Source organism: Miniopterus natalensis, chromosome 2, assembly GCF_054644295.1.
Source record: "Miniopterus natalensis isolate mMinNat1 chromosome 2, mMinNat1.hap1, whole genome shotgun sequence".
NCBI classification, from domain to species: domain Eukaryota; kingdom Metazoa; phylum Chordata; class Mammalia; order Chiroptera; family Miniopteridae; genus Miniopterus; species Miniopterus natalensis.
In genome coordinates this window covers 167,549,859-167,571,384 of record NC_142082.1, presented here as the reverse complement: position 1 = coordinate 167,571,384, position 21,526 = coordinate 167,549,859, and the positions used below count along the sequence as shown (strand labels likewise).

Here is a 21,526-nt window from a genome sequence, read left to right as displayed (position 1 = left end):
CCTCAGGGTCTGGTGTCAATGGTCCTGTTTCTGGCCCTTGCCCTCCCCCGTCTATGATTTGTTTCTTGGTCTGTTTCTCATCCCACACTACCCAACTCTTCTTAAAGACCGCTTTCTCCACTTTCTAAAAAAAATGATATATATATGTATATTGATTTTACATAGAGAGAGGAAGGTTGAGAGAGACAGAGCGTGAGCGAGAAACATCCATCTGTTGTTCCACTTATTCATGCACTCAGGAACAGCCATCCGCTATTCATTGCTGTTTCTTGTATGTGCCCTGACTGGGGATCTAACCCCCAATCTTGGGAGTATCAGGACGATGCTCTAACCAATTGAGCTGCCCGGCCAGGGTTTCCTCCACTTTCTGCCAAGCTCCCTCAGACTTTCTTTCTCTCTCTCCCTCTCTCTCTCCCTCTCCCTCTCTCTCTCTCTCTCTGTCTCTCTCTCTCTCTCTCTCACTTTGGCCTCTCCCAGGGTTGGGTCTCCCCTCATCAGCTCACTTGGCTCCACTCATTCATTCCTTCTCCGTGCCTCTCCTCCTCCCCTCTATCTCTCCTTCCTTTCCCCTCCCTCTTCCTGCCCCTTTCCTCTCCCCCTCCGCTCCTGCATTTTCCTTCGGCAGCCGCCGGAGGCTCGGGCACCATGCTCAGGCTTCTCCGGTTGCTGCTGCTCCTGCTCCTGCTGCCTCCCCCGGGATCCCCCGAGCCCCCCGGCCTGGCCACGTTGTCCCCCGGGGCGCCCCCCCAGGCCCCCGACTTGCTCTACGCCGACGGGCTGCGCGCCTACTCGGCTGGGGCCTGGGCACCGGCGGTGGCGCTGCTGCGGGAGGCGCTGCGGAGCTTTGCGGAGCTGGGCCGGACGCGGCAGGACTGCGGAGCGCGTTGTGCGGCCCAGCCGGGGGCTGCGCTCCCCGAGGCCCCGGGGCCTGACTCCGGGCCCGGCCGGGCGCCCGGGGCTTGGGAGCGGCCGCTGCTCCGCGCCGCGCTGCGCCGCGCCGAGTGCCTGAGCCAGTGCGCGGCGCGAAGGCTGGGCCCCGAGGGGGCGGCGCGGTTCCGCGTGGGGAGCGCCCTGCGAGACTCCTTCCGCCGCCGGGAGCCCTACAACTACCTGCAGAGGGCCTACTACCAGGTGCGCCAGCCTTCAGGGCGGATTTCGGGGTCCTGCCCCCACCCCACGTCGCTGTCTTACTTGCACTCGCCAGAAGAGGGCAGGATGCCAGCGCCAGGACTCGGGTGGGGCTGTAGGGGGCGTTCAACAGACCTCTCTGTTTCGGGTAGTTCCTTACAAAATCCCATCCAGTACCCACTGAAGTCTCAGAGTGCGAGCAAAGTTGGAATGGGACAGGGGACGTGAAGCGGGGTGGCAGGAGATCGAAGGTGGAGGGAAGGGGCCTGAACTCTTATTCGGTCTTTCTGAGACCTGCGTGGGGCGGGCGCTGCCTCTTCCTAGCGATGCAGCGGATGGGGTCGGGGTGGAACTCGCCGCCGGACGGGAGGTGCGGGGAGGAGGGTGAGTGGGAGCCTTTCCTTGGGGCAGGAGGGAGCTTCGGGAAGGTAAGAGGAGGGGGCCAGGCTGAGGGCCCGTGGGGACCGTGTGTCTGGGGGTGCGGTGCCGGGACAGTGGACACTGCGCGGCTACTGGGACTGTAGCTGTTGTCTACGTGGCTGGGGGGGGGGGGGGGGGGCTGGTCACACACCTCACCTCAGGGTCCTAGAGTCCTACGGGTTTTGCTGGTCACTCAGGTGTCTCCCACCTACCACCTTACTTAGCCATCACTTCCACCTTATCTCCCAAACTGAAGCCCCTCTGCCCATATCTCGCTGACTCCAAAGTCTTTAGATCCCCTTTCCTTAGCTGCCAGACTCCTGAGAGTGCCAACATACTGGTGTCCAGGGGCCTGGAGCTTGAGAGGTGGGCAGTTCTGACTGGCAAATCTTATAGAAGGCTCTGGGGCAGGCCCAGGTGTGTGTCTGGGATGGGGAGGCTGATGAGAGGCAGAGGTCTGACACCCACACCTCGGGTCACTGACTCCCTCTTCCATCCTGATTCAGCTGAAGAAGTTGGACCTGGCAGCAGCTGCAGCTCACACCTTCTTTGTAGCAAACCCCACACACTTGCAGATGCGGGAGGACATGGCTAAGTACAGACGTATGTCTGGGGTTCGACCGCAAAGCTTCCGGGACCTGGAGACACCCCCACACTGGGTGAGACCCTCAGCAGGACCCCTGTCCCTCACCCCAGCCCTTGACTAACAGGATACACAAGCCTCCCTGGACTGTGGCCCTGTGTGTCTTGGGCATCAGGAGATCTGGGTGTGGTTCTCAGTGACCCTGGATGGGGAGTCCCTATCTGGGACTTGGTTTTCTTCCTGAGGATCACTAAAGTCCCACGTTCAAACATTCCAATCCTGAGGCCAAGGTGAAGTGGGACCTGGAGTCCATGCCACAAATGAGACCAACACCCCTCGCCTTCTTTCTACTTCTCAGTCTTGTTTGGTACCCCCCTCCTCCAGGATCTCAGATGACTGGCACTCCCCTCTCCAACAGGCAGCCTATGACTCAGGCCTAGAGCTACTGGGGCGCCAGGAAGCAGGATTGGCACTGCCCAGGCTCGAGGAGGCCCTGCAGGAGAGCCTGGCTCAGATGGAGAGCTGCCGGGCTGGCTGTGAGGGGCCCGAGGAACACCAAAGGGACGATGAAGAGGAGGAAGGAACTGGGAGCCAGGGGGGCCTCTATGAGGCTATTGCCGGTAAGGAGCTGGGAGAGTGGTGGGTTCACAGTGCCAGGAGGAGAAGCATGACAAGCTGAATAGCTTCTGTGTGTCCTCCGCAGGGCACTGGATTCGGGTTCTGCAGTGCCGGCAGCGCTGTGTGGGGGACACAGCCACACGGCCTGGTCGCAGCTTCCCTGTCCCCGACTTCCTTCCCAGCCTGCTGAGACGGCTGCATGAGGCCCATGCTCAGGGTCAGTGGGGAAGGGAGCCCTCGGGGTGATGGACTGGAAACAGGGACAGTGAAGTTTTGTCTTTGATGGTATTCTGAGCCTTGTCTCTCCATCCCTCCCACCTGTCTCTGGCTCTGTAGTTGGTCAGGGCTCCATGGGGACCATCACTTCTGGAAGACTCTAACTTGCTTTCCTTTGGCGCCACTGTGGAAAGCTCAGGAGATGGGTCACAGGGCTCCTTCTGCCCTTGCTGCTTCTCACCTTCCTTATTCTCTCCTCTCTCCCTCTCCTCTGAATTCTGCCCGTTCAGCTCAGGTATGTTTGAGTGAGCTTTGACAAGAAGCAGTGGAGGAGCATGTCTGCCGGGGGAAGGAGGCAGGGAGGGCTACAGAGTTGGTTGGCTGGGAGATCACCTTTCCTGGCTCTGCCTCTGTCCACCTGTCATCGCTACCTCTGCCCAGGGATCATGGCTCCATGTGTGTGCCCCACCCCATCCTATTGCTCTGTCTCCAGTGGGGAATCTGTCCCAGGCTATGGAAAATGTCCTGAGTGTCCTGCTCTTTTATCCGGAGGATGAGGCTGCCAAGGAAGCTCTGAACCAGTATCAGGCCCAGCTGGGAGAGCCGAGACCCGGCCTTGGGCCAAGAGAGGTACCTACTCCTCACGCACTTACTCTGTGACGTAGCCCGAAATCAAGCAAACATACCTGAGCAGTAACCCGGACTCCACCTTCCCTATTCTGGCCAAGTACTCTAGTCACCAGAGGCAACCCCAGGTCCAGCACTGACTTGTCCCCACACCCTGGTCCCCACTTCAGACTCCTTCTGAGCCCAAGTGCCAGCCCATCTCTCTTCCCTTAACCTCACCCCGCCAGCCCCCACCCTGTACACAGACTTCTGCCCCAGTTTGAGCCTAGATGTCCTGAGCTGCTGAGGGAGGAAAGTTGAACGGAGAGGCACATGATGTGTTTATGGAGCATGCAGGCTGTCCCCTGGAACCTGGGGCTGCCCTGCTCTCCTCCAGCCTTAACTTCCCTGATCCACTTAACTTCTCCTTGTCTCACCCCCTATCCCCTTGCTCCCTGCTGTCCACTCCACCTCAGGACATCCAGCGCTTTGTTCTTCGATCCCTGGGGGAGAAGAGACAGCTCTTCTATGCCATGGAGCACCTGGGGACCAGCTTCAAGGATCCTGTGAGTAACTCCACTTCTGTCCATCCCACTTCCATGTATAAGGCTCTTAGAATAGCCCCTGGCAAATAGTGCTACATAAGTTATTGTTACAGAGTTTGGCCCAGGGCCCATGCCCAGGGCTTTTTCCCACCTCCACCTTGCCCTCGGGAAGCAGAACATTATTATGGTGATTCAGAGTCTAATATCAGGGATTGGGGCTGGACTTGGTGGGTGATGGCGCTTTTCTTGACTGTTCTAGGATCCCTGGACTCCAGCAGCTTTGATCCCTGAGACACTTAGAGAAAAGCTCAGGTAGGAGATGTCAGTGGTGGGAGGGGCCTGCCCTGAGCTGGAAGGTGACAGAAGGGTTCCTGGGAGACTGGGCCTGGGGAACATGGATCTGGACTGGTCTGTGCATCCACTGAGCATGTCTCTCACCCCTGAGAGAGGATCAAGAGCAGCGGCCTTGGGACCATGAGCCTCCACAGCCGAAACCCTTGACTGACTGGAAGGGTAAGTTCCTGGAAGAGCAGGAGGCAGCTGCCTGGAGGGTCTGTGGGCTGCCAGCTGGGGCCTGCCAGCTGGGGCTACTGCTGGGCCTGCCTTAAGGAGGCCCTCAATCCCCTCTGCCTTGTCCCTTCCCCTGCAGATGTCCTCCTCCTGGAAGGAGTAACCCTGACCCAGGATGCAAGACAGTTGAATGGGTCAGAGCGAGCAGTGCTGGACGGTCTGCTCACCCCAGCTGAGTGTGGGGTGCTGCTGCAGCTGGCCAAGGTAAGAAGACCTATGGGTAGGTGGCACAGTTGCTAGTAAGAGACCCCAGGCACAGCTGCCTTCCCCCTGTTCTGCCTTCTCTGATTCTCCAGCAGAGATTGGACTTGCCACTGCCTCACTGCTGTGGACAAGTTCCTTTTCCTCTCAACTTAGAGGGCATGGGGTGAACATTCTTTACAAAGGGATTTTGCTAGAAGTTGATAGGAGAAACAAAAGGAAATAAAAAACATAAAGTCATAAAAGAGTGTATGTGGGTGATGATTCTTTGGAGTTTCATTACTGGCTTGGCTGATGGCTCAGTGGACACATGCTTCTTTTCCTATCCATTGAATTCCCTCCTAGTTTGGGCTGAATGATCCATTCACCAGGTTGAGTCTGCCATTTTATGAAGCATCAGTCCTCCTTCTAGGCTAGTGTTCCTTCAACATATACTCTTTGAGTACCTACTGTGTTCTAGAAGCTTCTAGGTTTCAGGGAGAAGTAGATGAACACAGACTGCATCTAGGAGCTCACTGTAGAGAGAAGGAATCGGACGTAGAGACACACAATTAGAGCGGGTGTAAGTTTGATAAAAGAAGTATGTACTCCTTCAAATAGAAGCACCAAAATGCAAGGTCATAGAAGGCTTGGGGTGGGGGGTGGCATTTGAGCTTAGTCTTAAGGACAAGGCAGAGAAAAGGAGGAGAGTCAGGCTCGAGGAGCGCAGGGGTTAAGAGCATAGGGTGGACCCCACAATGACCATCTGTGTGATGTTGGGCCATGTATTTTAACATCTCTGAGCCTAGTTTCCTCATTTATAAAATGGGGCTAAATACAGTGGTTTTTTTTCAAGGGGTTGTTGTGAGGATTAAATGAGTCGGTACATGGTAAAGATCTTAGATATAGAAAGTGCTCAGGCCCGGCCGGGCGTGGCTCAGCGGTTGAGCATCGACCTAGGATCCAGGAGATCGGGGTTCGATTCCCAGTCAGGGCACATGCCCGGGTTGCAGGCTGCAGCTGATCAATGATTCTCTCATCATTGATGTTTCTATCTCTCCCTCTCCCCCTCCTTTCCTCTCTCTGAAATCAATAAAGATATGTTTTTTTAAAAAAAGTGCTCAGTATTTAGCTGTGACTGTTATCAATCAGGCTGTATGTTATTCAGAAGTGTATAAGGGAGAGACCCAGAGCTGGAATCACAGGAGAGATCGTGAAGGGCCTTCTGTACCCTACTGAGAATGGTAGGGCAGCTTATTGAAGTATTTAAGGAGGGGTTGACTTTCTTGTGCCTGTAGAACCTCCAAGTGCAGGGTCTGGAGTCACCACCATCCTATAGAACTGGTAGATCCCTCTAGTGGCAGTGTGGAGAAATGCAGTGGGAAAGGAAAGTAAGGGGGAGACCCTGGGTAACGCCAGTATTGGACCTTTCTGTTGCTTGATCACACTAAACTCATTCTGGCCTCAGGACCTTTGCACTTGCTATTTCTGCTGCCTGGAACATTTTTCTCTCAGATATTCAAGTGGCTCCCTCTTATAATTTGGTTTCAATTCAGCTGTCACCTCTTCAATTAACTGCCCCCCAGTCCCTGCCTGCGCACTCTCAAGGTTGTAGCCCTGTTTTTATTTTCTTCGTAACACATATCTGGTTTGTTTGCTTGTTTGTTATCTGAAAATATAAACCCCATGAAAGTAGGGACTTTTTCATATTCACAATTGTGTTCCTAGTGCCTAGAACTGTTCCCAGTGCCTGGCACATAGTAGATACTCAGTACAAATTTGTGGAATGAATGAATACAAGAATAGAAGATTAGATGGCTTGGTTGATAAGGTGGTCTCTCAGAGATGAGGTTTACATATAGGATAATTAGGTAGTGGTACTTTAACTGAGTTTCAAAAAGCAGACAGGAGAATAGATGTCAGGAAAGGATATCCAAATACCAGGAGACCCCCAGGTGATGACACTCATGTAGCCATTGGGTAATTGGGACTTCGCATCAAGGGTTCTCATGTTTTCTAAGATCGTGTCAAGTGGGAAGAGGTCAGAGAGAGATTCCTCGGCGGGACTTGGCCTGACTATCAAGCTTCCTGCTAGAGTCCTTTTTCCAGAGGGACTCCTCTATTCTTTGCTCATCAGGGATGAATGTTCAAACCCTTCCTGCACCCCTTTCCCTGCTGTCCTTACCCTCTCAGAGGCCCTTTCCCCACTGTAGGATGCTCTCCAAAGTTCTGTGCACAGGCCACTCAGACAGTGGGATTCCAGATCTTTACCAGAGAGTGACAATACAAACATGATTATAGCCATTCTCTGGGGAGGGGCAGCAGCTCAGGAAAAGGAGCCACCAGAGACCTCTTCCAGGGAGTAGGAAGTTTGGAGAGAAAGTCTTGTAGTCCATGGGCAGTGAGGTGTGCAAAAGTCCGGGGCCAAAGGACAGCGACTCCACAGTCAACTCTCCCTGTTTAGGATGCAGCTGAGGCTGGAGCCAGGTCTGGCTATCGGGGCCGCCGCTCCCCTCACACCGCCCATGAACACTTCGAGGGGCTCACGGTGCTGAAGGCTGCACAGGTGAGCGAGGAGGCACCCATGCCCTGGTCTGATGCCCAGCGCTGGCGAAGAGGGTATACAGGAGGCTGGGTGCCCGGGCCTGGGCTTCTCCAATGGAGGGGCTCTCCTGGACTGAGTCCTTGAGTTCTCTGCCCCAGATTGAGGAGGGGTTGTCATGGAGCCAGTGGAAGGAGCAGTGGGAGCTGATGGATGGAGCTGGCTGCTGAGAGACTCCAAACCCACCCTTCCATTGCCTCCCTCCTTTCTCTCCCTTCGGCTGCAGCTGGCCCGGGCTGGGACTGTGAGCACTCAGGGTGCTAAGCTGCTTCTGGAGGTGAGCGAGCGAGTGCGGACTTTAACTCAGGCCTACTTCTCCCCGGAACGGCCCCTGCATCTCTCCTTCACTCACCTGGTATGCCGTACTGCCATCAAAGGTAACCACCAGGTCCCCACTCTTCCTCCCCAACCTCGGGTCCCTGTGGGGCACTGCATACCCTCAGCACCTCCTAACTGTGGGTTCATCTTCACTCCTAAAAGACTCTGACTTCCCTGCCCTGGTTGGGGCCTGGCCTTTCTGCTCAGCTGTGACCCCCAAGTTTTGGGGTGGGTGTGGATGGTGGTGGATGGAATGGCAGATTACTTCACACCCAGTTCAAAGGATTGGACAAGAAAAGAGGCCTTCACCGGGCTCCTTTGCTTTCTAGGGGAGCAAGAGCAGCGCATGGACCTGAGTCACCCAGTGCATGCTGACAACTGCGTCCTGGACCCTGACACCGGAGAGTGCTGGCGGGAGCCCCCAGCCTACACTTATCGAGACTACAGGTGGGCAGCCCTTCCAGGGGGCAGGCAGGTGGGCCTGGGCTGGGATCTCACTGCCTCCGGTCTTCTTCCTCCAGTGGACTCCTCTACCTCAATGATGACTTCCAGGGTGGGGACCTATTCTTCACAGAGCCCAACGCCCTCACTGTCAGGGTAAGTGGGGTGGGGGTTAGAATATGGAGACCAGCTGTGGGCTCAGGATTCAAAACAGAAGGTTCCCAGAGGCAAATGCAGGGAAATGGCTGGAGCCACCTTAACCCTTTCCTTTCCTCCATGGCTCTTTTCCCACTTGTCTGTGTTCAGGGGCTCTCCTAGCAGAAAGTGATTATGCCCCCCCCCCCAGGAGATCTCAGAGTGACCCCTGCAGACCCTGCCTTCAGTGTTTGCCTGACCTCCTAAAGGAGGGTGGGTGAGCACAGGACCCCAAGTCCCTATTCCAGGCAGAAACTAGGGGCTAGAAGTAGGTAGGAGGAGACAGGCGGTGGTTTCTCATCACCTGTTGCTCTGTCTTCCTTCCTTCTCTGCTTACCACCACCAGCTGCCTATAATCCACGCTTTCCTTGGAGGGGAAGAGTATCCCCAAGATCCTTATCCCCAGTACCCAGAGTCTCGTCGTGTGCTCATTTCTGCAGGCTACCTCAACACCTAGTTCAAAGGATTGGACAAGAAAAGCCAGGGCATGGGGGAGGGAACCAACAGGAGGCCCTTGATGGAGGCCCCTTCTCCCTTTGGCTCCAACTGCTTTAGCCTCAGTCTGGCATTTGTGCTCCCCCAGTTGAGGCCGATTTCTCATTTGCCCCAAGATAGCCCCTGAATTAAGGAGTGGGTGATGGGCAAGGGAGCTGATCTTTCAGTGCCCCCTGCCCTGTCCTAATCTAGGAGCAGGGCCAAGTTCTCTGAGGGCCTCTCCCTGGAGCTCAACCTGCCCTCATTCCCCAGGCTCAGGTTCGTCCTCGCTGCGGACGCCTCGTGGCTTTCAGCTCTGGTGTGGAGAATCCCCATGGTGTGTGGGCCGTGACTCGGGGCCGGCGCTGCGCCCTGGCACTGTGGCACACATGGGCACCTGATCACAGGGAGCAGGTGAGGAGGAGCAGAGTAGGAAGGATGTCCCTCCTGGTGTGTGAAGCGTGGGCAGGCTGACTGGTGAGGGGCAGGGGCTGAGATGACTCAGGGAGGGTCCTTGGGGCAGGGTGGATGTAGGCTATTGGGCCAGACTCTCCTCCCACCTCCCAGGAGTGGACAGAAGCCAAAGAGCTGCTGCAAGAGCCAGAGGAGGAGGAGGAAGGTGACAAGGAGGAAGAAGAAATGCCCAGCAGAGACCCTTCCCCAGAACCCCCCAGCCGCAGACTTCAGCGGGCCCAGGACAAGGCTGGGAAGCCACCTCGGGTCCGAGAGGAGCTGTGAGGGGCTGAGCCAGCTCCTTGTGATATGGCCACTTGATTTGTGAAGGGCTGCCTCAATGCCAGGACCCACAAGAAGCCCCCATGTGACAGGAGCAGAATAGCGAGCTCTCTGTCCCTGTACCCTCAGCATCTGGGGGATCATAAGGGCCATCCAGCCCTGGACTCAGAAGACCCTGCACAGACCAGCCTAGAGCTCACCAGGTCTGAGGAGCCAGGCCTGGCCCCAGCTGATGGACCTCCAGCCCTAGGACAGACAAAGGGCATGGTGCTTCCCTGGGAAGAAATGACAGGGGGCAGAGCCTGACTGCTTCAGATGAGGATGCGAGGGGAGAAAAACCCCACTGCTCTCTCCCAGCCTGTCAATAAAGAACGTGAAGATCCCTCAGCTGGGGCCGTTGTTTGTATCTCACTTTCTGTGGTGGCTGGAGGTAGAGCGATTATAGCTGGCCTGGGAGGAGACAGGTGTCTTCAGGCCTCCAGAGGCAGGGCCACTCACGCCTGTGATTTGTCAGGGAAATCTCAGCCACCTGCTCCCCTCATGCAAATACACCCAAACCCCTGACAGCTGCTCCTTGGGCCTGCAACTCTAAGACCTGACTTCCCTCTGAGCTTGGCCAAGACTTAGGGCAGCCTGATCCTTAAGACTACTGCTCTCACAGCCCCAGCAGGACCTCGTGAGTCATGGGGCAAGGAGTGGGCCAAACCCCAGAGGGAAGCAGGGGATGGGGTTGCCCTCCACTTGTAATCCTTTGTGCACTCAGACAAGGGGCAGGCCTGTCCATCCTTCCTTCTGAATCCCCTGTACTGCCCCCCCCCCAATCAGATCCCAGGGCAGCTGGTTGGGGTTTGTCGGGAAAAAGGATTATCCAGATCAGTCCCTTCTAATCTCAGCTCCTGCCTGCACCCTCCCCTTAGTCATCAGAACCCTCTTCCCCCACCACCTGAGCTAAGGAACACAATTTTGGATATTGACAATGGGCCATCTCTCACCCTTGTATTCTGGCCCTGGGACTGGTTGCTAGGTAGGCCCTGACTGCCAAGATCATCACCATTGGTGGGGACCTGGGGAGGAGGGGGCTGCTGGAGCTGTGGTGACTACTGTTCCTTTGCACCCTCCCAAACCTCAACCTTTAATCCTCACAGCTTTGCTCTAATCCCATGGGGCCTGATGCTCTTCTCTGCCTGCAGAGAGACCGATCAGGAAAGCACCCCTTCCACCCCTCCTCCCTCCAGAGCTGCTTGTGGGGGGCTGCTCCTCTATAGCCCAGCACTGCTCCTACCCCTCCCCCAGGCTGGCCCAAGTCTCTGGAAGCCACACACCTCTCCCTGTCCTCTTCCCCCACCCCTGCCAGCTGATTTCATTTGCCTGATGTCCTTGTTGGCCCTACCCTTCCCTGTCAGTGCCCACACCCCCCTCCCCAGAGTGGGGCCAGGCCAGGCCAGCTCCTCTGGCAGCAGAGCCAGCTGGGGCAGGTGACAGACTGGCGTTGCAGTGAGGAGGCGCCTGGGAACCGGAGCTGGAAACCTGGGAGAGGTCCAGTCAGAGCCCAAGTAAGAGGGAGCTGGCCTGGCTCTGCTCTCTGGGACTGGGGGCTGCAGGGAGGGCTGGGGCAGGGCTGGGGCTGGCTTCACAGGACTCCAAACCTGGAGGGGTTTGGGGAGGTGGTGTAGGCCACTGTCAGTTCCCTATTTCTAGGACTGGGCTCCAGCCTTCATGAGGAGTCTCTGGTGTGGGGTGTGAGAGACAGAAACATGGCCTGGTAGGTATCCCCCTACACCTACCCCATGTTCCTGGCAGGAGCCGGAGCTACCTCTTAACCTGTCAGCCATGGGGGAGATGGAGCAGCTGCGGCAGGAAGCAGAACAGCTCAAGAAGCAGATTGCAGTAACCCCAGAACCTTCCCACTGGGAACCCGGAAAACATGGAAATGGGGACATGAGGGAGTGTGGCCCTGGGGGAAGGAGGCTGGATTCACTCTTGAGTGACACCTTAGAGACCCCTCACCTGGAATTGACCAGAGACTTTCTGGATCTCATATTTGAGATGTCCCCAAACCATAGAGCCACATGCCCACTTACCTCAGAGGCCCATGCACCCCACCCCCCACTCTGCCCTTCCCTCCCCTGATGTCTGCTTTCCCCCTAGGATGCCAGGAAAGCCTGTGCTGACATTACTCTGACAGAGGTGAGACTCCTGTCCCCCTGAGGCAGGGCCTGAGGGGAGGAAAGGGGAGGGGAGCTCCTTGACCAGCCCAAGCTTTAGTACAATGTCCTTTGAATGGGCAATGACATTAATTAGTTCAGCCAACAAACATTCAGTGAGATCTGCTCTGGGGCAGGCTAAGGACAAGATGCTGCCCCTATTGTCATCCATAAAACAAAAGTGACTACAGCTGCTCACATTGCAGGGTGATGAGGGTGAAGAGAGGGATAGTGCTTTGTGAATCACAAACCCTCCTAGACTTCAGTTACTAGTTGTCTAATACTGTACTTCATCAATTCTAAGACACCCACTGTTTCACATTTTGATATTTCTGAAATCAAGATGCATCCAACACTAGATGATGCCTTACAGTTAAAATTGGCAGCATTTTTTCTTGGTGATACATACCAGAAAGGTGCTTCCTAGAGTTGGTTGCACCTTAGATAGGATTAAATATCTTAATAAGAGTAAGCATTTACTGAACACTTACCATGAGTCAGACACCGGCTAAGTTGTTTAAATACATAATTTCATTTTTATGACAACCCCATAAGGTAGGTGCTATAAACATTTTATGGGTGAGGAAACAAGCTCAGAGAAGTTAAGTAATTTGGTCAAGATAATAAATTATTAGGCGTCTATTGGCCCTGGAGCCCCAGACTAAGTCTAGAAGCTGGATAGAGTTTAAGGGGCATAGGACCACAAATTTCAGGTGGTGCAGTTCAAGGTCATGGCAATACCTTGGATACCCTCATTAAAGAGTTGGCTGTGCTGCGCAGGTGTGTGCAGACAGGCTCCTGGTGGTTTGGAATTGGCAAATGCGTATGTAGCTTCCTAAGTGTGTGTTTAGTGACTTCACATTGGCATTTTGAAATTGGTCAACGTGGTCGCCCAGCCAGCATGGCTCAGTGGTTGAGCATCAACCTATGATCCAGGAGATTATGGTTTGATTCCCAGTCAGGGCACATGCCCAGGTTGCAGGCTCAATCCCCAGTAGGGACGTACAGGAGGCAGCTGATCAATGACTCTCATCATTGATGTTTCTATCTCTCTCTCCCTCTCCCTTTCTCTCTCTGAAATACACACACACATACACACATATATAAAGAAATTGGTCAAGGTGGAAGAATTATAGGTTAGAAATCACCTTCCCACTTCCCCCCATCTTTCCCCACCCCCACTGGAGAGGGAATTGTTAAGCACTTAACAACATGCCATTGGCTGTCTCTCACATCAACCTAAGCCACTCCATGGCAGGGACTTATTTCTGTAAGGCTGGGGGTCTGAGCCAGAGCCTGGAGCAGAACAGAAACTTGTACAGATTGGTAGCAGTGACACTGACATCTGGGCACATACCCTCCTCACCCTGATTTCTAATGCCCCCATTTCTGCAGCTTGTGTCTGGCCTAGAAGTCGTGGGACGAGTCCAGATGCGGACGAGGCGGACTTTAAGGGGACACCTGGCCAAGATTTATGCCATGCACTGGGCCACTGACTCTAAGTGAGGCTTGAGAGGTGCTCAGAGGGGAGGGGAGGCAGTAAGGAGAGGCTTGGGTGACATAGGGTGCCCTCTCCCCAGGTTGCTAGTAAGTGCCTCACAAGATGGGAAGCTGATCGTCTGGGATACCTACACCACCAATAAGGTACCAGCCCCGCATCCCGCCCCTCCATCACCCTGTCCTTCCTTGGGGACATTGTGCCTACCCTCCTCTGCCCTCTCCACCTGGGAGCTCAGCCCAGGTCCTGTCTGCTCACCCTGCCCTCCTGCAGGTACACGCCATCCCTCTGCGCTCCTCTTGGGTCATGACCTGTGCCTATGCTCCATCAGGGAACTTTGTGGCATGTGGGGGGCTGGACAACATGTGCTCCATCTACAGCCTCAAATCCCGTGAGGGCAATGTCAAGGTCAGCCGGGAGCTCTCTGCTCACACAGGTGAGAGACCCTCTTCCTATCCCGTCCCATCTTGAGGGGTCCAGGGAAGCCCTGGCTGGTGGCTGGCAGGTTGTGGCTCTGCAGCCAGGACACTATCCTAACCACCCCCAGGTTATCTCTCCTGTTGCCGCTTTCTGGATGACAACAACATTGTGACCAGCTCAGGGGACACCACGTGGTGAGGACTGAACACTGGGTGCTGGGCTGGGAAGGCAGTGCTGTCCTGGCCTTTCTCCGTGATAGCCTCCCCTCCTCCCTGTAGTGCTCTGTGGGATATCGAGACCGGGCAGCAGAAGACTGTGTTTGTGGGACACACAGGGGACTGCATGAGCCTGGCTGTGTCTCCTGACTTCAAACTCTTCATTTCGGGGGCCTGTGATGCCAGCGCCAAGCTCTGGGACGTGCGCGAGGGGACTTGCCGGCAGACGTTTACTGGTCATGAGTCGGACATCAACGCCATCTGTGTGAGCCCCCTCTGTGCTCCAACTCCTGGGACCACCTCACCACCCCCAACACATCCTTTAACCCCTCGGAGAGAACCTTGCCCGTCTTTTTAACTTTCTACTTTGAAATAATTTCACCTTACAGAAAAGTTGTGAGAGTAACAGAAAGAGCTCCCACCTAGCTTTCACCCATGTTCACTGGTAACATTTTACCACCTTTGTTTTATCATTCACTGTAGAGGAAGGGATGGAGGGACCGAGGAATAGATGGATAGATAGATGATTGAGAGCTAGCTAGCTAGCTAGCCAGCCAAACACAAACATCACAATGTAGATATACATTTTGCTTTTTCCCCTGGGCTTTTTGAGAGTAAGTTGCAGATATCATGTCTCTTTACCCCTTAAATACTTTAGCATGTATTCCCTAAACACAAGGCCATTCTCTTACATAGCCACAGTATAATTCTTATAATCAGGACATTTAACATCGACACAATAATATAGTCTACAGTCTGTATTCACACCTCACCAATTATCTCAAAAATATCCATAATAGCAGTGGTTTGGTATGGTGTGTTTTTTCCCTGCCGAGAACATGTATTGCATTTTCTTGCCACATCTTAGTTTCCTTTAAACTGGAACTGTTTTTCTACCTTTGTCCTTTGTGACATTGACATTTTTAGAGTACGGTACAAACCAGTTTTCTGTAGACTTCCCCTCTGTTTGAGTTGATCTGACATTTCCTCATGATGAGATTCAGGTTATGCATTTGTACTTGGCCCTGCTCCTCTACTCTGATCCAGCCAACTGTAGTGGGAAGAGTCAGAGACAACTTCTGAGCTTCTAGCCATGTGACCCTAGGCAAGCTGCAGGCACTCCCTCAGCCTCATGGGAATAATGCCGGTCTGCAGGCTGTCAGAAGGAGCAAGTGAAGGGTATAGGGGAGCCTCCAGTGCACACTAAGAGCGATGCTGCGGCCTTTCTCACCACAGACCAGGGAAGGGACAGGCAAGGAGGCTGAGGGAAGCAGCTTTCCCTGGAGCCACCAGGGCAGGAGCCAGGGAGAGGGTAGGAGAGGCAGCGGCTGTCCCAGTCTGAGTTCTGACTCCCTTGCCACCTGTGCCCTCAGTTCTTCCCCAGTGGAGAGGCCATCTGCACAGGATCTGATGATGCCTCCTGCCGCCTGTTTGACCTGAGGGCAGACCAGGAGCTGACTGCCTACTCCCACGAGAGCATCATCTGCGGCATCACATCCGTGGCCTTCTCCCTCAGTGGCCGCCTGCTCTTTGCAGGCTATGATGACTTCAACTGCAATGTCTGGGACTCCATGAAGGGCGAGCGTGTGGGTAAGGGACAGCCCCCCTATTGCCACCTCAGCTGGAAGTACCTTCCTGCAAGCTCCCCTTGTTGGGAATCTCTTACTGCCGTTCCCTAATTATTAGATAACTCTGAGCTTTACCCCTGGAATCCAGTCCCCCTTTGGTTCCCAATGTAGCAACATCTTCTCTGAAAGAAAAATTGCTCTGAGGGGCCCTTCTCCATTGCCCAGGGCCATAGCTGCTCCCTGTCAAAGGAGCTCCTTCAGGTTATGCCCAGATCTGAGGACCTTGAATATCTTGTCAGGTCTATGTTTCAGGGTCACCCCCTGAAAAAAAAGGGCAGTCTCAGGAACTATGCAATGAGCAGAATCAAGGTCTAGAATGACCCGAGGGCCCTAATTCCAAGTGAGGGGCTTATAGGACCTTCCTGGTCTGCAGTTGAGTCAGATAGTATAGCTTTTTCTCTTGGAAGAGTCCAGGTGCTGAGTGAAAATAAAACTGTCCAGAGAGTCGGGGTCCAAATCCTAATTCTGTGGCTTACTTTCTGAGTGCCCTTGGTAAGTCACTTCTCTTTGGGCCTCAGTATCTTCATTTGGAAACAAAGAAACAGCATAAAAGGGTTACTTTCCCCATTTTCCAGTGCCCATCCAGATGCCCCTTACTTTTCTCATAGCACACTGACACTTCCAACCTTTCACCATCTCTCTCCGCTCCTCCTCCACCCAGGTTCTTGACAGAGAGATTGGCCTCAAGAGAAACCCCATCTTTTAGGGCTAATCCTCTTTCAACCTTCCAGTCTCCATAAGGGGGGCTGAAGTCAGAGCCCAGCCTACCTAACCTAGGATTCCTGTGCGTGCACACACTCCCTGCCAAATCAGCACATGGAGACACGCGGACTCCTCTCCCTTTTCCCCAGGCATCCTCTCTGGCCATGACAACAGGGTCAGCTGCCTGGGGGTCACAGCTGATGGGATGGCGGTGGCCACTGGTTCCTGGGACAGCTTCCTCAAAATCTGGAACTGAGGAGGCTGGAGGAGGGGAGGTAAAAGGCCACGAAGACACTCAGCTGTCCCTTTCCTTGCCCAATTTCTTTATGTTTCCTTCAAGGCTTTCTCTTTTATACCCCAGCTGCCATTCCCACCAAGCTTTCTCCTTGAGGACAGTGGGGAATGCAGGGAGTGTGCCTTTGGGAGGCAGCATCAGGGATGGGTAGAGAACTGCCCCATCTCCTCCCATGGCCTCCCCTCTCCTTGGTCCTGAGTTTCTCCCTCAATGAGCAAGGACAAGGGTCCCCCTCCCCTGCCCCTGGCAGCCCAGCAGGCTTTCACTGTGAGGCTCCAGGCCCTAGGATTCCTCCTCCAGAGCTACTACCTTTGTCTAGAACTGTGTGGCACAGGGTGCTTGGCCTGAGACTATGGCTCTGGAACCACCAGGGTCCTGGCCCCCTTTCTCCTTCATGCTTCCTCCTTTTTCTACCTTCTTTTTCTCTCTCCAAAGCATCCGCAATAAAGTATAGCCTGCTGGTATATCTGTGATGTTTGGCTTCCACCCTACTTCTGTTCCAAAAAGACCTAGTTCCCACTTAAGTAATAAAGTATTACAGGTGCAAGTGATAAAGGTTGGGTACCAGACAGCTTGTGGGCAGAAAGTAGGGTGGAGGCAGAAGCCCAAGTCTCATGGGAAAGGCCTGAGATGGGTCAGGAAAGGTTTTCACCAGGTGGCTTGGGAGTGTGTGTATAGCAGTTCACCACAGCCTGCCTACGGTGCCTGTGCGTGTGTTTGTACAGGAGGATTATGTTGAGAAGGAATCAGATTATAAAAGGCCTTGAATGTCAGGCTAGTTTAGTTTTTATCCTAAGAGCAATGGGGAACTACTGAAGAGTTTTGAGCAGAGTAGTAATGTGATAAGCTGTGCTTCTCAGAAAGATGCCCCTAGCCTGGCCAGATGTGGCTCAGTGGTTGAGCATCGACCTAGGATCCAGGAGATCACAGTTCAATCCCAGGTTGTGGGTTCAATCCCCAGTGAAGGGCGTGCAGGGGGCAGCTGATCAGTGTCTCTCTCATCACTGATGTTCCTATCTCTCTCTCCCTCTCCCTTCCTCTCTCTGAAATCAATAAAAATATAAAAAAGAAAAGTAAGTTTATAAAAAAAAGAAAGATGGCCCTAGCAGCAGGGTAGGTTGATGAAATGGAGGGAGGGAAGAGAGGAGGGAATGAAGGCAACAGATAAAAGGAAGGTGGCAAGAAATGCAAGGGCAATAGGACAGAGGGGTGGCGAAGGGATGGGAAAGAGATTAAAGATACAGAATCACTAGGATTTAGTGACCAAGTGCTAGGATATGGGATATTAAGAGGAAAGGATTCAAAATGATGGCCAAGCCTTGTCTGGTGTGGCTTAGTTGGTTGGAGCATTGTCCCATACACCAAAAGGTGGAGGGTATGATTCCCAATCAGGGCACATACCCAGGTTGCTGGTTTGATCCTCGGTCCTATTAGGGCACATGCAGGAGGCAACTGATTGATGTATCTCTCTCACATCGATGTTTCTCTCTTTGTCTCTCTCTCTCTTTCTCCCTTCTCTAAACAAACAAACAAAACCAATTAAAAAATCTTTTTTAAAAATGATGGCCAAGGTTTGGGTTTGGGTGGATAATACTGTTATTTACAGGGATAAAGAAGAGGGGAAGAGAAATAGTTTTGGGGGGGAAGATCACAAATTCGACTTTAGACAAACTGACTTTGAAGTGCCTATGGAGCAGCTGGATTAAGGTCAGGGTTAGACAGAGAGACCTGGGAGTTACCTGAATATAGGTAAGAAGTAGCTAATCCCTAGAAGTGAACACCTATGAATAGCAAGAGGAAAGAGCCAGGGACAGAGCCCTGGGGAACACCTGGACTTAAGGGAGGTGCGTTAAACAGATTTGGAGGTATCAATGCAGGTGCACTCAGGCCAGGGAACACAAGCTCCCCAGGCTGCCTTTCTACATGAAGATGACCCAGTGCAAGGTTTAAGTATAACAGTTAACATCATCATTTAAAATCACTTCCTTTAATATACAAAAAACACATAACACACAAAACCTAAGAAAGCTCTCAGGTCCAGAGGTGGCAGTTCAGGAGGAGTCAAGAAAATGAGTCTTTCCAGTCTCCCAGGGAAAGAAGGGGTGAGAGGACTCAGAACATCACTAGACCCCTGGTGAACCCAGGGCTGGGGCCATGCATGGCCTAGTTCTTTACCAAAGCAAAGTGTTGATTTTCCTTGTCATGGTCCTGGCCTTGCTCCCACACTTGTCCTCCAGTTCTCAGGAGTCGTCCAGTTCCCAAAATGGCCCCTTCCTTTAGTTCCCTAACATTTTCACTCAGGGGAGAAGGTCGCTTACCCTACAAAAGGCAGTATGCAAGTTGAGGGAGGGAGGGAGGGAGGTTGTTCAGGAGAGGGACGATAGGGTAAGAGGGCCTCCCACCCTCTATGTTGGACTTCCTAGGAATAGCTCTCACTCTCTCACTTTACCTGTCGTGGTGTCAGAGTCCCAGGGGAGTTGTCATCCTGCAGGATGGTGAGGGGAGATCTCCCTAGTACCTTGCCATTTGGTTTCCGTCTATTGCGCTTAGAACCTAGGAGACAAAATTAGGGGCCTATAGTTTATTTCTCCTAAACTATCTGTGGACATTATCCCAGGACATCATCCCAATTTCTCTTCCTTATACTTTGTCCTTAGATTCTGTACCTGAAGGTCTGGGCGTCTCGGGGTCTCTCATATGCTTGTCTAAGCCCTGGCTGGCCATAAGAGTTTCTGAGGGCTGTCCTGTTTCTTCCTCGGAAAACACCTGCTTGGAGGGGTGCTCAGTCTGGCTCCCATGTGGCATCTGGTCCTCAGGGGAATGCTGGGTGCCCAGAGGCAAGTCCAATTCAGAAGATGAAGGTGCCTCTAGGGGCAGAATAGGCTCTGGGGGGAAATTTGATTTGGGGGCTTCGGTCTCAAATACTTCACTCAGCTGTTTCACCAGTGGAGTTTCGAGCTCTAGAGGGGAGAAGTGAAGTGAGATAGTGACTCCCTGATACAAATTGTTCAGCAAAGAGGAAAAAATATAAAGCCTTAGGATTCATGCCCTGGTGGGCAAGGAACTAAGAAAAGGGAAATCAAGGTGAGAGGGAGCAAAATGTTGAGAAAAGAGTGAGATGGGTTCATAGCAGACAGAGGCCCCTTTAAGAAGGAGCCCTGAGTCAGGCCGGCATGGCTCAGTGGTTGAGCATCGACCTATGATCCAGAAGACTCAGGTTCGATTCCGGGTCAGGGCAGATGCCCAAGTTTTGGCCTCGATCCCCAGTGGGGCCATGCAGGAGGCAGCTGATCAATGACTCTCATCATTGATGTTTCTATCTCTCCCTCTCTCTTCTTCTCTCTCTGAAATCAATAAAGACATATTTTTTAAAAAAGAAGGAGCCCTGAGAGGATGGCTTAATTGGCCCCCCAACCAAGGATGCTAGCTGACGCTCATCAGAATTCCCTGGGCCCAACACTTACCTCCGCCGTTGGTCTTCATAGGTGTCCGTGCAATACCAAGGGTAGGAGAGCGGGGATCTGAGTCCTGGGCCTGATTAGGATGCTCCAGCTGCTCCCCTGCTGTTAGGTTTGGCTGTGGAGAGCTCTCCACCTGTCAAGACCAAAGGCTTTTAAAGACTGAGCTCTGACTCTTCTTCCCTCCCAGGTCTCCAGCCTCGGGCCAATGTTCCAGGCAGGAATTGCCAGGGCCCCCAGACATTCAGGACGATGTAGAAAATAAGGCCTCAAAGTAGAGGTGGGGAGTGGGGGCTCTCTCAGAATCAGATTAGGCGGAGGCCAAAGAATTTAGAGTTTCTCTACTTACCCCCCACCTGACCCAAAGTACCTGGATGGGAGTGCGCTGGATGCCGGCACTAGGTGAACGCGGGTCCGCCACTCGAGCCAGATGCTTGTTGTGCGGCGGGGGCCGCACTGGAGTGACCGGTACGCTCTTGGCTGAGCCCATCTCAACCGGATGGCAGAGGGTAGAGCAGGGCCCGGCCCGGGGCAAGGAGGGGATGCCTGTGAGAAGTGACTCAGGTCTCAGCCCTCATTACGACCATGTCCAACCTCGGACTCCTGACCACCCGATCTTCCCAGATCCCGGCTAAGGAACTTCCCGGCCGCTGGGCCAGACAGCTCTGTGGGGACAATGACTGGTGCAGTTGACAAGGCGGCTCATTCAGGGCCTGCGGGACCTTCTAACTTATTCACTAATTTATTCAAATCACTTACCGGGCCCCAACTCCACCTTTGGCGCACAGCAGATGGAGCCTCAACTCCCGAAGCTGAGTTTCAAACCTCCCGCCACGCCCCCTGCCGTGACCCTATTGGCTGAGCCGACACAAACTCCTATAGGCCCGCTCTGTGGGATCCGCCTCCAGGAAAGGAAGCCACTGGGCTGGGAGGACGTCCATCATGGGTATCATGGAGTCAATGGGCAGCGGCTTGGCTTGCCCAGGGGTGACGCCTCGTTGATAAAAGGGCACTTTTGTTCCTTTCAGGCTGCACGTTGTCTGTCGATAAACTTTAAGGAGTGCCAATCTTCGCTTCTGAGACCTTCAGTTTCAAAACGAAATAATTTTATTTTAAAAACACAATGAATCATTACGCTATTATGTACAGATTCAGGCGGAGCCAGAGCTATGAAAATTTTGAGGCGAGAGAAATAGTAATCCTTACAGGTTGACGGGTTATCAATCACTCGACTCTAACCCTCTCAAACTCCGCCTCATTGGGTAGCCTCTTTTTCAAATACCAAGAACACAACTGCCCTTCTAATTTCCGATTGGGTAAGTCTCCAGGAAAGTCTCTGAGATTGGCTTAAACAACTGTCCGTTTCTGCTCTTCAATAGAAGACACGCGAAGGGGCAGCAGGGGTCCCAGAGAGCGAGCCGCAAAAACTCGGGCTCACCTCGCTGCTCTACAAGCGCTCTGCCCTGGAAGAGTGG

General features: G+C 53.5%; 3 protein-coding genes across 5 annotated transcripts; 2 read left to right on the top strand and 1 right to left on the bottom strand.

The window, feature by feature from the left end:
* Window positions 1-576: 576 nt before the first annotated feature.
* On the top strand, window positions 577-10,018 carry P3H3 (prolyl 3-hydroxylase 3). Of its 2 annotated transcripts, none has more exons than XM_087814808.1 (15): window positions 577-1,131; window positions 2,055-2,207; window positions 2,550-2,751; window positions 2,835-2,966; window positions 3,459-3,595; window positions 4,048-4,137; window positions 4,376-4,428; window positions 4,562-4,629; window positions 4,766-4,890; window positions 7,331-7,432; window positions 7,695-7,845; window positions 8,116-8,233; window positions 8,308-8,383; window positions 9,170-9,310; window positions 9,464-10,018. In XM_087814808.1, exons 1-15 carry the CDS (start codon window positions 646-648, stop codon window positions 9,632-9,634), a joined length of 2,205 nt encoding a protein of 734 aa, XP_087670934.1. In that variant the 5' UTR covers window positions 577-645; the 3' UTR covers window positions 9,635-10,018. The 2 variants fall into 2 exon arrangements, with proteins under 2 accessions (XP_087670934.1, XP_087670935.1); XM_087814809.1 differs by having other exon boundaries at window positions 9,431-10,018.
* Window positions 10,019-11,404: 1,386 nt separating this feature from the next.
* On the top strand, window positions 11,405-17,252 carry GNB3 (G protein subunit beta 3). The gene is made up of 9 exons (XM_016221836.2): window positions 11,405-11,518; window positions 11,780-11,818; window positions 13,231-13,337; window positions 13,416-13,479; window positions 13,607-13,769; window positions 13,881-13,947; window positions 14,032-14,233; window positions 15,342-15,558; window positions 16,448-17,252. The coding sequence occupies exons 1-9, from the start codon at window positions 11,462-11,464 to the stop codon at window positions 16,552-16,554; spliced, it is 1,023 nt and encodes a 340-aa protein (XP_016077322.1). The 5' UTR covers window positions 11,405-11,461; the 3' UTR covers window positions 16,555-17,252.
* A 1,309-nt stretch (window positions 17,253-18,561) lies between these two features.
* CDCA3 (cell division cycle associated 3) lies at window positions 18,562-20,886 on the bottom strand. Of its 2 annotated transcripts, none has more exons than XM_016221837.2 (6): window positions 20,811-20,886; window positions 20,422-20,597; window positions 20,058-20,187; window positions 19,260-19,553; window positions 19,043-19,146; window positions 18,562-18,912 (listed from the first exon to the last, which is right to left on the bottom strand). In XM_016221837.2, the coding sequence occupies exons 2-6, from the start codon at window positions 20,539-20,541 to the stop codon at window positions 18,757-18,759; spliced, it is 804 nt and encodes a 267-aa protein (XP_016077323.2). In that variant the 5' UTR covers window positions 20,542-20,597; window positions 20,811-20,886; the 3' UTR covers window positions 18,562-18,756. The 2 variants fall into 2 exon arrangements, with proteins under 2 accessions (XP_016077323.2, XP_016077324.2); XM_016221838.2 differs by having other exon boundaries at window positions 19,260-19,478.
* Window positions 20,887-21,526: the final 640 nt, after the last annotated feature.

What these genes read in the sequence shown, in the direction of transcription:
- P3H3 (XM_087814809.1), top strand. Translation starts at nt 646, where the DNA reads ATGCTCAGGCTTCTCCGGTTGCTGCTGCTCCTGCTCCTGCTGCCTCCC. An exon ending in CCTCTATGAGGCTATTGCCG is followed by an intron (nt 2,752 to 2,834) that starts GTAAGGAGCTGG and finishes TGTCCTCCGCAG; the next exon opens with GGCACTGGATTCGGGTTCTG. An exon ending in GGACCAGCTTCAAGGATCCT is followed by an intron (nt 4,138 to 4,375) that starts GTGAGTAACTCC and finishes TGACTGTTCTAG; the next exon opens with GATCCCTGGACTCCAGCAGC.
- GNB3 (XM_016221836.2), top strand. Translation starts at nt 11,462, where the DNA reads ATGGGGGAGATGGAGCAGCTGCGGCAGGAAGCAGAACAGCTCAAGAAG. An exon ending in AGCTCAAGAAGCAGATTGCA is followed by an intron (nt 11,519 to 11,779) that starts GTAACCCCAGAA and finishes CTTTCCCCCTAG; the next exon opens with GATGCCAGGAAAGCCTGTGC. An exon ending in AGCTCAGGGGACACCACGTG is followed by an intron (nt 13,948 to 14,031) that starts GTGAGGACTGAA and finishes TCCTCCCTGTAG; the next exon opens with TGCTCTGTGGGATATCGAGA.
- CDCA3 (XM_016221837.2), bottom strand. Translation starts at nt 20,541, where the DNA reads ATGGGCTCAGCCAAGAGCGTACCGGTCACTCCAGTGCGGCCCCCGCCG. An exon ending in TCCAGCGCACTCCCATCCAG is followed by an intron (nt 20,188 to 20,421) that starts GTACTTTGGGTC and finishes TGGTCTTGACAG; the next exon opens with GTGGAGAGCTCTCCACAGCC. An exon ending in GGACTCTGACACCACGACAG is followed by an intron (nt 18,913 to 19,042) that starts GTAAAGTGAGAG and finishes TGCCTTTTGTAG; the next exon opens with GGTAAGCGACCTTCTCCCCT.